This window comes from Oncorhynchus mykiss, chromosome 3 (genome assembly GCF_057628025.1).
Source record: "Oncorhynchus mykiss isolate SJ-2025 chromosome 3, ASM5762802v1, whole genome shotgun sequence".
Classification (NCBI taxonomy): Eukaryota; Metazoa; Chordata; class Actinopteri; order Salmoniformes; family Salmonidae; genus Oncorhynchus; species Oncorhynchus mykiss.
Genome location: NC_143024.1, coordinates 19,265,001 through 19,279,598, shown reverse-complemented (window position 1 = coordinate 19,279,598; position 14,598 = coordinate 19,265,001). Strand labels below are relative to the sequence as shown.

General features: G+C 42.7%; 1 protein-coding gene across 2 annotated transcripts in view; it reads right to left on the bottom strand.

The window, feature by feature from the left end:
* Positions 1–14,598, bottom strand: part of LOC110513974 (ephrin-A3) — a 146,780-nt gene that overhangs the window by 38,439 nt on the left and 93,743 nt on the right. For both annotated transcript variants that reach the window (XM_036967633.2, XM_090223777.1), the window contains 2 exons: positions 8,206–8,489; positions 7,260–7,325 (listed from right to left, as the gene is read on the bottom strand). In XM_036967633.2, coding sequence (XP_036823528.1) covers positions 7,260–7,325; positions 8,206–8,489 — 350 coding nt within the window. The remainder of the gene's footprint in view (positions 1–7,259; positions 7,326–8,205; positions 8,490–14,598) is intronic.

Here is a 14,598-nt window from a genome sequence, read left to right as displayed (position 1 = left end):
TTGAGTAGAGTCCCCTCAGAGTCACCCTACTTCAATGAAGAGAGTTTCTCCATTCTAGAGGGAGAAATTAGTCACTTTCATGCCCAAGGCAACATACTGGTCTGTGGAGACCTGAATGCTAGAACAGCAGAAGAACAAGACACTATTAACAGTCATGGGGATAAACATCTACTAGGAAGAAATAACCTTTCCCTCCCCATATACCCCCACAGAAACAACTATGATAAAGTGAAAAACAAAAATGGAGTACAGATCGTGAAGCTCTGTCGAACACTGGGTCTGTACATAGTCAACGGTAGGCTGAGAGGGAACTCTTTTGGTAGGTACACCTACAGCTCTGTCGAACACTGGGTCTGTACATAGTCAACGGTAGGCTGAGAGGGGACTCTTTTGGTAGGTACACCTACAGCTCTGTCGAACACTGGGTCTGTACATAGTCAACGGTAGGCTGAGAGGGGACTCTTTTGGTAGGTACACCTACAGCTCTGTCGAACACTGGGTCTGTACATAGTCAACGGTAGGCTGAGAGGGGACTCTTTTGGTAGGTACACCTACAGCTCTGTCGAACACTGGGTCTGTACATAGTCAACGGTAGGCTGAGAGGGGACTCTTTTGGTAGGTACACCTACAGCTCTGTCGAACACTGGGTCTGTACATAGTCAACGGTAGGCTGAGAGGGGACTCTTTTGGTAGGTACACCTACAGCTCTGTCGAACACTGGGTCTGTACATAGTCAACGGTAGGCTGAGAGGGGACTCTTTTGGTAGGTACCCCTACAGCTCTGTCGAACACTGGGTCTGTACATAGTCAACGGTAGGCTGAGAGGGGACTCTTTTGGTAGGTACACCTACAGCTCTGTCGAACACTGGGTCTGTACATAGTCAACGGTAGGCTGAGAGGGGACTCTTTTGGTAGGTACACCTACAGCTCTGTCGAACACTGGGTCTGTACATAGTCAACGGTAGGCTGAGAGGGGACTCTTTTGGTAGGTACACCTACAGCTCTGTCGAACACTGGGTCTGTACATAGTCAACGGTAGGCTGAGAGGGGACTCTTTTGGTAGGTACCCCTACAGCTCTGTCGAACACTGGGTCTGTACATAGTCAACGGTAGGCTGAGAGGGGACTCTTTTGGTAGGTACCCCTACAGCTCTGTCGAACACTGGGTCTGTACATAGTCAACGGTAGGCTGAGAGGGGACTCTTGGTAGGTACACCTACAGCTCTGTCGAACACTGGGTCTGTACATAGTCAACGGTAGGCTGAGAGGGGACTCTTGGTAGGTACACCTACAGCTCATCCCTTGGCAGCAGCACTGTAGACTACTTCCTCACCGACCTAAACCCAGAGTCTCTCAGAGCCTTCACAGTCAGCCCACTAACACCTCTCTCTCAGACCACAGTAAAATCACAGTTTATCTGAGAAGAGCAGAACCCAACCATGAAGCATCACGGCCCAATAAATGACATGGTACAAAACAGGCCTATGTGCAAACAGAGTGAGTGCAAACAGTACAGAAATCTACCAAAAACAATCTCTCCTGGACAACTTTTTAGCCTTAACATTCTCCTTCAGCAATGAAGGTGTAAATTTGGCTGTTTGGAACATAAACTTTATATGTGACAAATTAGCCTCCTTGGCTAATTTAAAGAAGCATAAGAGCAAACCAGAAATAACAGATAATGAAAAATGGTTTGATAATGATTGCAAAAATCTAAGAAAGTCATTGAGAAATGTATCTAATCAAAACACAGAGAAGCAGACAACAAAAATATAGGCCTTCAATATGGGGAAACACTGAAGCAATACAAACACACCCTGAGAACAAAAAAGGAACAGCACATTAGAAATCAGCTGGATGGAATTGAGGAATCCATAGAATCAAACCACTTCTGGGAGAAATGGAATAAATTAAACAAACCTCATCATGAGGAATTGGCTATCCAAAATGGGGATATGTGGAGAAATCATTTTGCAAACCTCTACAGTAATATAACAAAGAGCCCAGAACAAAAAATATATACAAGAAAAATTACAAATCCCTGAATCAGCAGTCAAAGACTATCAGAGTCCTGAGGATACCCCAATTACAGAAGAATAATTATTGGAAAAACTATGCACTCTCCAACCCAAAAAAGGCCTGTGGTGCTGATGGTATTTTAAATGAAATGATCAAATATACAGACCACAAATTCAAATTGGCTATACTCAAACTCTTCAACATTATCCTCACTGCAGGTATTTTCCCCGATATTTGGAACCTGGGATTGATCACACCAATCTATAAAAATGGCGAGAAATTTGACCCAAATAATTACAGAGGAATTTGCGTTAACAGCAACTTGGGGAAAGTTTTCTGGAGTATTATAAATAGCAGACATTTCCTTGATGATGACAAATATAAATTCTATTTGGAAACAGTTCTATTAGAACACACCAAAAACTACACATATCTAGGACTAAATATCAGCATCACAGGTAGCTTTCACATGGCTGTAAATGAGCTGAGAGACAAAACAAGAAGAGCATTCTATGCCATTAAAAGGAACATGAAAATCGAAATTCCAATTAGAATCTGGCTCAAAAATGTTGGGGTCCAGTCTCTAATAATGAATTTACCAACTGGGACAAACATCCAATCGAAATACTGCATGCAGAGTTTTGCAAGACTGTATTGCAAGTGCAAAGAAAAACTCCAAATAACACATGTAGAGCAGAATTGGGCCAATACCCCCTCCTCATTCGAATAGAAAAAAGAGCCATCAAATTTCACAACCATCTAAAAACAAGTGACCCCAAAACATTCCATCACACAGCTCTACAATGTCAAGAGATGAAACAATAGAAGAGTCCCCTCAGCCAGCCAGTTCTGAGGCTCAGTTCACCAACCCAAACCAACCCCATAGACAAAACAAGAAAAATATATCACCTATTGGAAAGACACCACAAAAAATCTAAGAAAACTTCAATGTTATTTGGTTCTAAACAGACAGTACATGGTGGAAGACTTTCTGACCACTGTGACTGATAGAAAACTGAGGAAAACATTGACTAGGTACAGACTCAGTGAGCACAGTCTGGCTATAGAGACCGGTCGTCACACACAAATCTGGCTGCCCAGAGAGGACAGGCTGTGCTTACTCTGCTCCAGGGGAGAGGTAGAGACAGAGCTGCATTTCCTATTACACAGTGACAAATACTCAGACCTAAGAGAATATTTCTTTCCCAAAATTATAATTCAATACATAGAATTTGAAACTATAAAAGATGAAGAAAAAAATCGAATATTTATTGGGTGAAAAGCCAAAATGTGCAGTTTTGGCAGCCAAATATGTGTCCTCCTGCCACAACCTGAGGGACAACCAGTGAAAAGTGCAAAGTAATGTCCATAATATTATTATTGCTGTTGGTCCCACCATTTATTTATATACAAATATATTTATTTTATTTTTATTTTTCAAATGTATCATTTGACAATGTAAGTAATAATGAACGCCATGTCAATAAAGTCAATTGAATTTAATTGAATTGAGTGGGAGAGAGAGAGAGAGAGAGAGAGAGAGAGAGAGAGAGTAGGAGAGAGAACGAGCGAGAGAGAGAGAGAGTAGGAGAGAGAACGAGCGAGAGAGAGTAAGAGAGAGAGAGTAGGAGAGAGAGAGAGAGAGAGAGCGAGCGAGAGAGAGTAATAGAGAGAGAGAGTAGGAGAGAGAGAGAGAGAGAGAGAGAGAAAGAGAGAGTAGGAGAGAGAGTGAGCGAGAGAGAGTAAGAGAGAGAGAGTAGGAGAGAGAGAGAGAGAGAGAGAGAGTAAGAGAGAGAGAGAGAGAGCGAGAGAGAAAGAGAGAGAGAGAGAGAGGAGAGAGAGATGCAGAGAGAGTAGGAGAGAGAGCGAGCGAAAGAGAGTAAGAGAGAGAGAGAGTAGGAGAGAGAGAGAGAGAGAGAGAGAGAGTAGGAGAGAGAGAGAGAGAGAGAGAGAGAGTAGGAGAGAGAGCGAGCAAAAGAGAGTAAGAGAGAGAGAGAGTAGGAGAGAGAGAGAGAGAGAGAGAGATGCAGAGAGAGTAGGAGAGAGAGCGAGCGAAAGAGAGTGAGAGAGAGAGTAGGAGAGAGAGAGAGAGAGAGAGAGAGAGTAGGAGAGAGAGAGAGAGTAGGAGAGAGAGAGAGAGAGAGCGAGAGAGAAAGAGAGAGAGAGAAGGAGAGAGAGATGCAGAGAGAGTAGGAGAGAGAGCGAGCGAAAGAGAGTAAGAGAGAGAGAGAGTAGGAGAGAGAGAGAGAGAGAGAGAGAGAGTAGGAGAGCGAGAGAGCGAGAGAGAGAGTTAGAGATCTTCTGCACAGATTCTGTCAGACCTGGGCCCTGACAGTAAATCTCAGTAAGACCAAAATAATGGTGTTCCAAAAAAGGTCCAGTCGCCAGGACCACAAATATAAATTCCATCTAGGCACCATTGCCCTAGGGCACACGAAAAACTATACATACCTTGGCCTAAACATCAGCACCACAGGTAACTTCCACAAAGCTTTGAACGATCTGAGAGACAAGGCAAGAAGGGCATTCTATGACATCAAAAGGAACATAAAATCCAACATACTAATTAGGATCTGGCTAAAAATACTTGAATCAGTCATAGAGCCCATTACCCTTTATGGTTGTGAGGTCTGGGATCCGCTCACCAACCAAGACTTCACAAAATGGGACAAACACCAAATTGAGACTGCATGCAGAATTCTGCAAAAATATCCTCGGTGTACAACGTAGAACACCAAATAATGCATGCAGAGCAGAATTAGGCCGATACCCACTAATTATCAAAATCCAGAAAAGAGCCGTTAAAACTTGTTGGGGATAGGGGGCAGTATTTTCACTTTGGATGAATTGCGTGCCCATAGTGAACTGCATCAAACTCTGTCCTAGATTGCTAATATATGCATATTATTATTACTATTGGATAGAAAACACTCGGAAGTTTCTAAAACTGTTTGAATTATGTCTGTGAGTATAACAGAACTCATAGGGCAGGCAATCTTCCAAACAGGAAGTGAAATGTGGGTCTAATTTTAAGTCATCGCCTCTTCACTTCCAAACAAGATATGGATCTGTTAGCACTTCCTACGCCTTCCCCTAGATGTCCTAATTCAGTAGAACGTGGAATGGAGCCTCTGGTGTGAACTTTGACCGAATGGGAGGGGAATGAGTCACTGGCCTGGCAGAATGCAATTTCCCTGATGCGCATTTGTCTGTTAATATCACCATCGTTCCATTTGGCTGCAGATGTAAACGTAAACGACTGATTATCTACTTAGTTTGACCAGTTTATTCGACCTGGAATATATATTTTTGAACTTTTCGTCCGAGTTCGCCTGGACCAGCGTCAGCTTTTGAGCATGTGAGCTGAAAGTGGTAGCAAATGCAGCTAATTGGACACTAGTAATGGACATTATGGAACAAAACAACGATTTATTGTGGAACTAGGACTTCTTGCACGGCCTTCTGATGAAGATATTCAAAGGTAAGTGAATATTTCTAGTGTTTTTTGTAGCTTCTGTTGACGCCAAAATGGCGGGTATTTCTTTGGGTTCTGAGCGCAGTTCTCAGATTATTATTATTTTTTTAATCTGACATAGCGGTTGCAGAGAGGATACGTTTATCTTTAATTCTGTGAATAACACTTGCATCTTTTATCAATATTAATTGAGTATTTCTGCAAAATCACCGGATGTTTTGGAATCAAAACATTACTGCACGTAACATGCCAATGTAAACTGAGATGTTTTATTCATATATATGCACATTATCGAACAAAACACAAATAGATGTATAACATGATGTCCTATGAGTGTCATCTGATGGAGATAATCAAAGGTTAGTGATTCATTTTGTCTATATTTCTGCTTTTGTGACTGTGAAAAATGGCTTTGTGTCTTTTTGAATTTGGTGGTCATCTAACATAAATATATGTTGTGTTTTCGCTGTAAAACATTTTAAAAATATGACACGGTGGGTAGATTAACAAGATGTTTATCTTTCATTTGCTGTATTGGACTTGTTAATGTGTGAAAGTTAAATATTTCTAAAGAATATTTTTTTCGGCCGAATTGGAGGGGGTGTTCCCTTTAGGGAACTCCTTGTGTCCCCTAGCCCCAACAGGTTTTAACAAAGCCATCACCTACAGAGAGATGAACCTGGAGAAGAGTCCCCTAAGCAAGCTGGTCCTGGGGCTCTGTTCACAAACACAAACACAAACACATCCCACAGAGCCCCAGGACAGCAGCACAATTAGACCCAACCAAATCATGAGAAAACTAAAAGATAATTACTTGACACATTGGAAAGAATTAACAAAAAAACAGAGCAAACTAGAATGCTATTTGGCCCTAAACAGAGATTACACAGTGGCAGAATACCTGACCACTATGACTGACCCAAACATAAGGAAAGTTTTGACTCTGTACAGACTCAGTGAGTATAGCCTTGCTATTGAGAAAGGCCACCGTAGGCAGACCTGGCTCTCAAGAGAAAACAGGCTATGTGCACACTGCCCACAAAATGAGGTGGAAACTGAGCTGCACTTCCTAACCTCCTGCCCACTGTATGACCATATTAGAGAGACATATTTCTCTCAGATAACACAGATCCACAAAGAATTCGAAAACAAATCCAATTTTGATCAACTCCCATATCTCCTGGGTGAAATTCCACAGTGTGCCATCACAGCAGCAATATTTGTGACCTGTTGCCACGAGAAAAGGGCAACCAGTGAAGAACAAACACCATTGTAAATACAACCCATATTTATGCTTATTTATTTTCCCTTGTGTACTTTAACCATTTGTACATCGTTGCAACACTGTATGTATACGTAATATGACATTTGTAATGTATTTATTGTTTTGAAACTTCTGTATGTGTAATGTTTACTGTTAATTTTTATTGTTTATTTCACTTTTGTATATTATCTACCCCACTTGCTTTGGCAATGTTAACACATGTTTCCCATGCCAATAAAGCCCCTTGAATTGAATTGAATTGAGAGAGAGTAAGAGAGAGAGAGTAGGAGAGAGAGAGTAGGAAAGAGAGAGAGAAAGAGTATAGAGAGAGAATGTGGGAGAGAGAGAGAGAGAGAAAGGGAGAGTGTGGTGTTTGTGTGTGTGTGTGTGTGTGTGTGTGTGTGTGTGTGTGTGTGTGTGTGTGTGTGTGTGTGTGTGTGTGTGTGTGTGTGTGTGTGTGTGTGTGTGTGTGTGTGTGTGTGTGTGTGTGTGTGCGCCTCACCTGTGGAGCAGCAGACATAAACTCTCAATCTGAGGCAGCTGCGACCGTGGTGATGAGTGGGTGTAGCTGTTAACACACAAACATTTAATAAACCAGAAAGATTCAAACAAGCTACCAGCGTGCACACATGATGATGTCATTTAGGACACCACTAGAACTGACACAGTAGTACTCCTCACCCATGGTATGTGGTAGTATTGTACTGTAGCAATAGTATAGTAGTATTATTATATTAGTAGTAATATAGTAATAATACCAAGACACACAAATGTGTATTTCATAGTGGTATATGATAGTTGAATAGAAGTTGTATATTAAAGTACTGGCAATATCTATACTCACAGACATATTTATACTCCTGGCCCACGTGGTAGTAGTATGATAGTAGTATAGTAGTATACTCACAGATGTAGTAATACTCCTGGCCCACGTGGTAGTAGTATGATTGTAGTATAGCAGTATACTCACAGATATAGTAATACCCATGACCCACGTGGTAGTAGTATGATATTAGTATAGTAGTATATACTCAAAGATATAGTAATACCCATAACCCACGTGGTAGTAGTATGATAGTAGTATAGTAGTATACTCACAGATATAGTAATATGCCTGGCCTGTGTGGTAGTGGTAGTAATATGAGAGAAGTATAGTATAGTAGTATACTCACAGATGTAGTAATACTCCTGGCCCACGTGGTAGTAGTATGATAGTAGTATAGTATAGTAGTATACTCCCAGATGTAGTAAGAGTCCTGGCCCGCGTGGTAGTAGTATGATAGTAGTATAGTAGTATACTCACAGATGTAGTAATACTCCTGACCCACGTGGTAGTGGTAGTAATTTGATTTGATTTGATTTGATGATGGTAGTATAGTAGTATACTCACAGATGTAGTAATACTCCTGGCCCACGTGGTAGTGGTAGTAGTATAGTAGCATACTCACAGATGTAGTAATACTCCTGACCCACGTGGAACTCGTAGCCCAGGGAGAAGGCGCTGTAGCGCTGGAACTTCTCTGAGAATTTGATTGGTGCGTGGGGGCGGTTACACTCCCACCTCTTGAAGCCCAGCTGGGGGTCACAGGTCCTGTAACCACGGTAGCTGACCATGTAGAGGATGTACTGCTCCCCGGTGCCCACCACGCGCTGGCTGTCATTGTAGTGGGGACAGTAGATGTCCAGGTAGTCGTTCACATTCACCTGCACCGTGTAGCCCTCCCTACGCAGACTGGAGAGACACAGCAGAGGAGAGGTGGGACGTTAGGAGCAATCATCTAATCAATTAATCAGTATGTAAATCTATATATCAACCAACCAATCAATCATTAAATGAACCAGCTGATTAAACAACCAATCAACCAATCAGCCAACCGATCATTCAATTAACCAATCAATTAATCAGTATGTGTATCTCCCCAAGCTGACTCTGGGCAGGGCTGTCACTGCAGGATTCTGTTGTCAAGTCAGAGTCAAGGGAAGTGTCATGTTTATAACCAGAGACACACTCTTCACTCTCTATCCTCATAACCAATCATTCCCTGTTACACACAGTCCTGCCTGCTGACCAATCACAACCTGTTACAGAGTCCTGCCTCCTGACCAATCACAACCTGTTAACCTGTTTTGGGTAGGGGGCAGCATTTTCACTTTTGGATAAATAGCATGACCAAACTGAACTGCCTCCTACTCTGTCCCAGATCCTAATATATGCATATTATATTTGGTATTGGATAGAAAACACTCTGAAGTTTCTAAAACTGTTTGAATCATGTCTGTGAGTATAACAGAACTTATTTAGCAGGCGAAACCCCGAGGACAAACCATATCCTGCAGTTCCTACCGCTTCCACTGGATGTCACCAGTTTGTATAAATTGGTTGAGGTTTTTCCTCTGTGTAATGAAGAAGTACCATAGCTCAGAACGAACGTCACTTCATGTGTACCTTTTGATAGAGGCACGTAACCAGAAAATTAGTCAGTTTGTTTTGCTCCTGTATTGAACACAGATCATCTCGTCTTCAATTTGATCGATTATATACGTTTAGAAATACCTAAAGTTGTATTACAAAAGTAGTTTGAAATGTTTTGGCAAAGTTTACAGGTAACTTTTGAGATATTTTGTAGCGACGTTGCGTAAGTTGGAAGCTGTGTTTCTGGATCAAACGCGCCAAATAAATGGACATTTCGGATATATATCGACGGAGTTAATCAAACAAAAGGACCATGTGTGATGTTTATGGGACATATAGGAGTGCCAACAAAAGAAGCTTGTCAAAGGTAAGGCATGATTTATATTTGTATTTCTGCATCGTGTCGCGCCTGCAAGGTTGAAATATGCTACTCTCATTGTTTACTGTTGTTCTATTATCAGATAATAGCATCTTATTATTTTGCCGAAAAGCCTTTTTGAAATCTGACATGTTGGCTGGATTCACAACGAGTGTAGCGTTAATTTGCTATCTTGCATGTGTAATTTAATGAAAGTTTGATTTTTATAGAAATGTATTTGAATTTGGAGCTGTGCATTTTCCCTGGCTATTGGCCATGTGGGACGCAAGCGTCCCGCCTACCCCAGAGAGGTTAAACAGTCCTGCCTCCTGACCAATCACACCCTGTTAAACAGTCCTACCTCCTGACCAATCACACCCTGTTAAACAGTCATGCCTCTTGACCAATCCCACCCTGTTAAACAGTCCTGCCTCCTGACCGAGAGATCTCAGGCGTGTGTGTGTGTTCACTACAAGTGATAGTGTGACTGACAGTTTTTTTGCTTGAGTTTGTGTCTCTGTTGTTGTCCCCTGATTGCAGATAAGTGCATCTACAGCATACAGGATGCAAAGAGTGTGTGTGTAGAGTGAGGGAGAGAGAGTATGTGTAGGGAGAGAGGGAGAGAGAGAGGGAGAGAGAGAGTGTGTGGAGAGAGAGGGAGGTTAGAGAGAGTGTGGAGAGGGAGTTAGAGTGTGTGGAGAGAGCATGTGGAGAGAGAGGGAGAGGCAGAGAGAGAGTGTGGAGAGAGAGGGAGGTTAGAGAGAGAGTGTGGAGAGGGAGTAAGTGTGTGGAGAGAGAGGGAGAGAGAGAGAGTGTGGAGAGGGAGTTAGAGTGTGAGGAGAGAGGGAGAGAGAGAGAGAGAGGGGGAGAGAGAGAGGGAGAGAGAGAGAGGGAGAGGGAGAGAGTGTGGAGAGGGAGTAAGAGTGTGTGGAGAGAGAGAGAGGTTAGAGAGAGAGTGTGTGGAGAGAGAGGGAGGAGAGAGAGAGAGGATAGAGAGAGAGAGAGTGTTGAGAGAGAAATAGAGAGAGACTGTGTTGCCTAGAGCACACAAAAACTAGACACACCTTGGCCTAAACATCAGCACCACAGGTAACTTCCACAAAGCTGTGAACGATCTGAGAGACAAGCCAAGAAGGACCTTTTACGCCATCAAAAGGAACGTACAATTCGACATACCCAATGAGGATCTGGCTAAAAAAAACTGCCCTTTATGGTTGTGAAGTCTGGGGTCTGCTCACCAACCAAGAATTCACAAAATGGGACAAATATCAAACTGAGACTCTGCATGCAGAATTCTGCAAAAATGTACAATGTAAAACATCAAATAATGCATACAGAGAAGAATAAGGCCGACAACCGCTAATTATCAAAATCCAGGAAAGAGCCGTTAAATTCTACAACCACCTAAAAAGAAGCGATTCCCAAACCTTCCACAACAAAGCCATCACCTACAGAGAGATGAGCCTGGAGAAGAGTCCCCTAAGCAAGCTGGTACTGGGACTCTGTTCACAAACACAAACACACCCCACAGAGCCCCAGGACAGCAGCACAATTAGACCCAACCAAATCATGAGAAAACAAAAAGATAATTACTTGATACAATGGAAAGATTTAACAAAAAAACAGAGCAAACTAGAATGCTATTTGGCCCTAAACAGAGAGTACACAGTGGCAGAATACCTGACCACTGTGACAGACCCAAACTTAAGGAAAGCTTTGACTATGTACAGACTCAGTGAGCATAGCCTTGCTATTGAGAAAGGCCGCCGTAGGCAGACATGGCTCTCAAGAGAAGACAGGCTATGTGCTCACTGCCCACAAAATGAGGTGGAAACTGAGCTGCACTTCCTAACCTCCTGCCCAATGTATGACCATATTAGAGAGACATATTTCCCTCAGATTACACAGATCCACAAATAATTCAAAAACAAACCTAATTTTGATAAACTCCCATATCTACTGGGTGAAATTCCACAGTGTGCCATCACAGCAGCAAGATGTGTGACCTGTTGCCACGAGAAAAGGGCAACCAGTGAAGAACAAACACCATTACACCATTGTAAATACAACCCTAACCCTACAAACCTATATTTGTTTATTTATTTTCCCTTTTGTACTTTAACCATTTGCATATAATATATATACAATATGACATTTGAAATATATTCATTCTTCTGTGAGTGTAATGTTCACTGTTCATTTTTATTGTTTATTTCACGTTTGTTTATTATCTACTTCACTTGCTTTGGCAATGTTAACACATGTTTCCCATGCCAGTAAAGCCCTGAAATTAAAAGTGAAATTGAATTAAGTGTGTGAAGGGAGAGGTATTAAATTGATTATGAATTGAATTGAGTGTGTGAAGGGAGAGGTATTAAATTGATTATGAATTGAATTAAGTGTGTGAAGGGAGAGGTATTAAATTGATTATGAATTTAATTAAGGGTGTGACGGGAGAGGTATTAAATTGATTATGAATTGAATTGAGTGTGTGAAGGGAGAGGTATTAAATTGATTATGAATTGAATTAAGTGTGTGAAGGGAGAGGTATTAAATTGATTATGAATTGAATTAAGTGTGTGAAGGGAGAGGTATTAAATTGATTATGAATTGAATTGAGTGTGTGAAGGGAGAGGTATTAAATTGATTATGAATTGAATTAAGTGTGTGAAGGGAGAGGTATTAAATTGATTATGAATTTAATTGAGTGTGTGTAGAGAGAGGTATTGAATTGATGTTGAATTGAATTGGGTGTGTGTAGAGAGATTGAGGTACAGAGAGAGTGTGTGAGGAGAGAGAGGTATTGAAGAGGAACAGAGCCAGACTCAAGGACCCCAGGGTCACAAACTAGCTTTCAGAGTGTCAGAGGAGCTCTGGACCCTACACACACACACACACACACACACACCACACACACACACACACACACACACACACACACACACACACACACACACACACACACACACACACAGTGTCAGAGGAGCTCTGGACCCCACACACACACACACCACTCGCCCCTATATACCCACAGCTCGTATATCAACGTTAACACAACGTCGCACACACATCACATGTCAACGTTCAAGCGACGTCCCCCAAGCTCATATATCAGCATCACCCCTAAAAAGACTCTGGCTGACAGGGAGAGGTGGGCCGTGTGTGTGTGTGTGTGTGTGTGTGTGTGTGTGTGTGTGTGTGTGTGTGTGTGTGTGTGTGTGTGTGTGTGTGTGTGTGTGTGTGTGACAGGAGGAGATGGATTCTTCCCTGACATGAAAAGCTCTTATTTTTCTCCTCAGCTCAAAAACAAGCCCCTCCCTGTCTGTGTGACTGAGAGAAGCTGCACAGTTCTAAATCATCACCATCACACACACACACACACACACACACACACACACACACACACACACACACACACAGAGAAACACACACACACAGAGAAACACACACACACAGAAACACACACACACAGAGAAACACACACACAGAGAACACACGCACACACACACAGAAACCCACACACACAGAGAAACACACACACACACACACACACACACACACACACACACACACACACACACACACACACACACACACTCACACACACACACACACACACCGAACACATAAAGACCATATGAATTCACAAGGGGGCAGCAGAGTGACACTGCAATCGCCAGCTCCCCTCTGGCTCTCTCCTCCTTCTCTCCATCTCGCTTCTATTTCACCTCTCTCCATTACTCTCCCCTCCTTCTCTCCATTACTCTCCCCTCCTTCTCTCCATTACTCTCCCCTCCATTACTCTCCCCTCCATCTCTCTCTCTTTCTCTACATCACTCTCCCCTCCATCTCTCTCTCTCCACCACTCTCCCCTCCATCTCTCTCTCCATCACTCTCTCCTCCTTCTCTCCATCTCTCCATTACTCTCCCCTCCTTCTCTCCATTACCCTCCCCTCCTTCTCTCCATTACTCTCCCCTCCATCTCTCTCTCTCTCCATTACTCTCCCCTCCACCTCTCTCTCTCCGTTACTCTCCCCTCCTTCTCTCCGTCTCGCTTCTATTTCACCTCTCTCCACCACTCTACCCTCCATCTCTCTCTCTCTCTCCATCACTCTCCCCTCCATCTCTCTCGCTCCACCACTCTCCCCTCCTTCTCTCATCTCGCTTCTATTTCACCTCTCTCCATCACTCTCCCCTCCATCTTTCTCTTTCCTCCATCACTCTCGACCTCCTTCTCTCCATCTCGCTTCTATTTCACATCTCTTCATCACTCTCCCCTCCATCTCTCTCTCTCTCTCTCTCTCCCATCACTCTCCCCTCCTTCTCTCCATCTCGCTTCTATTTCACCTCTCTCCATCACTCTCTCTCTCTCTCTCTCTCCCATCACTCTCCCCTCCTTCTCTCCATCTCGCTTCTATTTCACCTCTCTCCATCACTCTCCCCTCCTTCTCTCCGTCTCGCTTCTATTTCACCTCTCTCCACCACTCTCCCCTCCATCTCTCTCTCACATCTCGCTTCTATTTAGCCTCTCTCCATCACTCTCCCCTCCATCTTTCTCTCTCTCCATCACTCTCCCCTCCTTCTCTCCATCTCGCTTCTATTTCACCTCGCTCCATCACTCTCCCCTCCATCTCTCTCTCTCTCTCTCTCTCTCTCTCTCCCATTACTCTCCCCTCCTTCTCTCCATCTCGCTTCTATTTCACCTCTCTCCATCACTCTCCCCTCCATCTCTCTCAATTCAATTCAATTCAAGGGCTTTATTGGCATGGGAAACATGTGTTAACATTGCCAAAGCAAGTGAGGTAGACAACATACAAAGTGAATATATAAAGTGAAAAACAACAAAAATTAACAGTAAACATTACACATACAGAGGTTTCAAAACAGTAAAGACATTACAAATGTCATATTATATATATATATATACAGTGTTTTAACAATGTACAAATGGTTAAAGGACACAAGATAAAATAAATAAGCATAAATATGGGTTGTGTTACAATGGTGTGTGTTTCTCTCACTGGTTGCCCTTTTTCTCGTGGCAACAGTGCCACAAATCTTGCTGCTGTG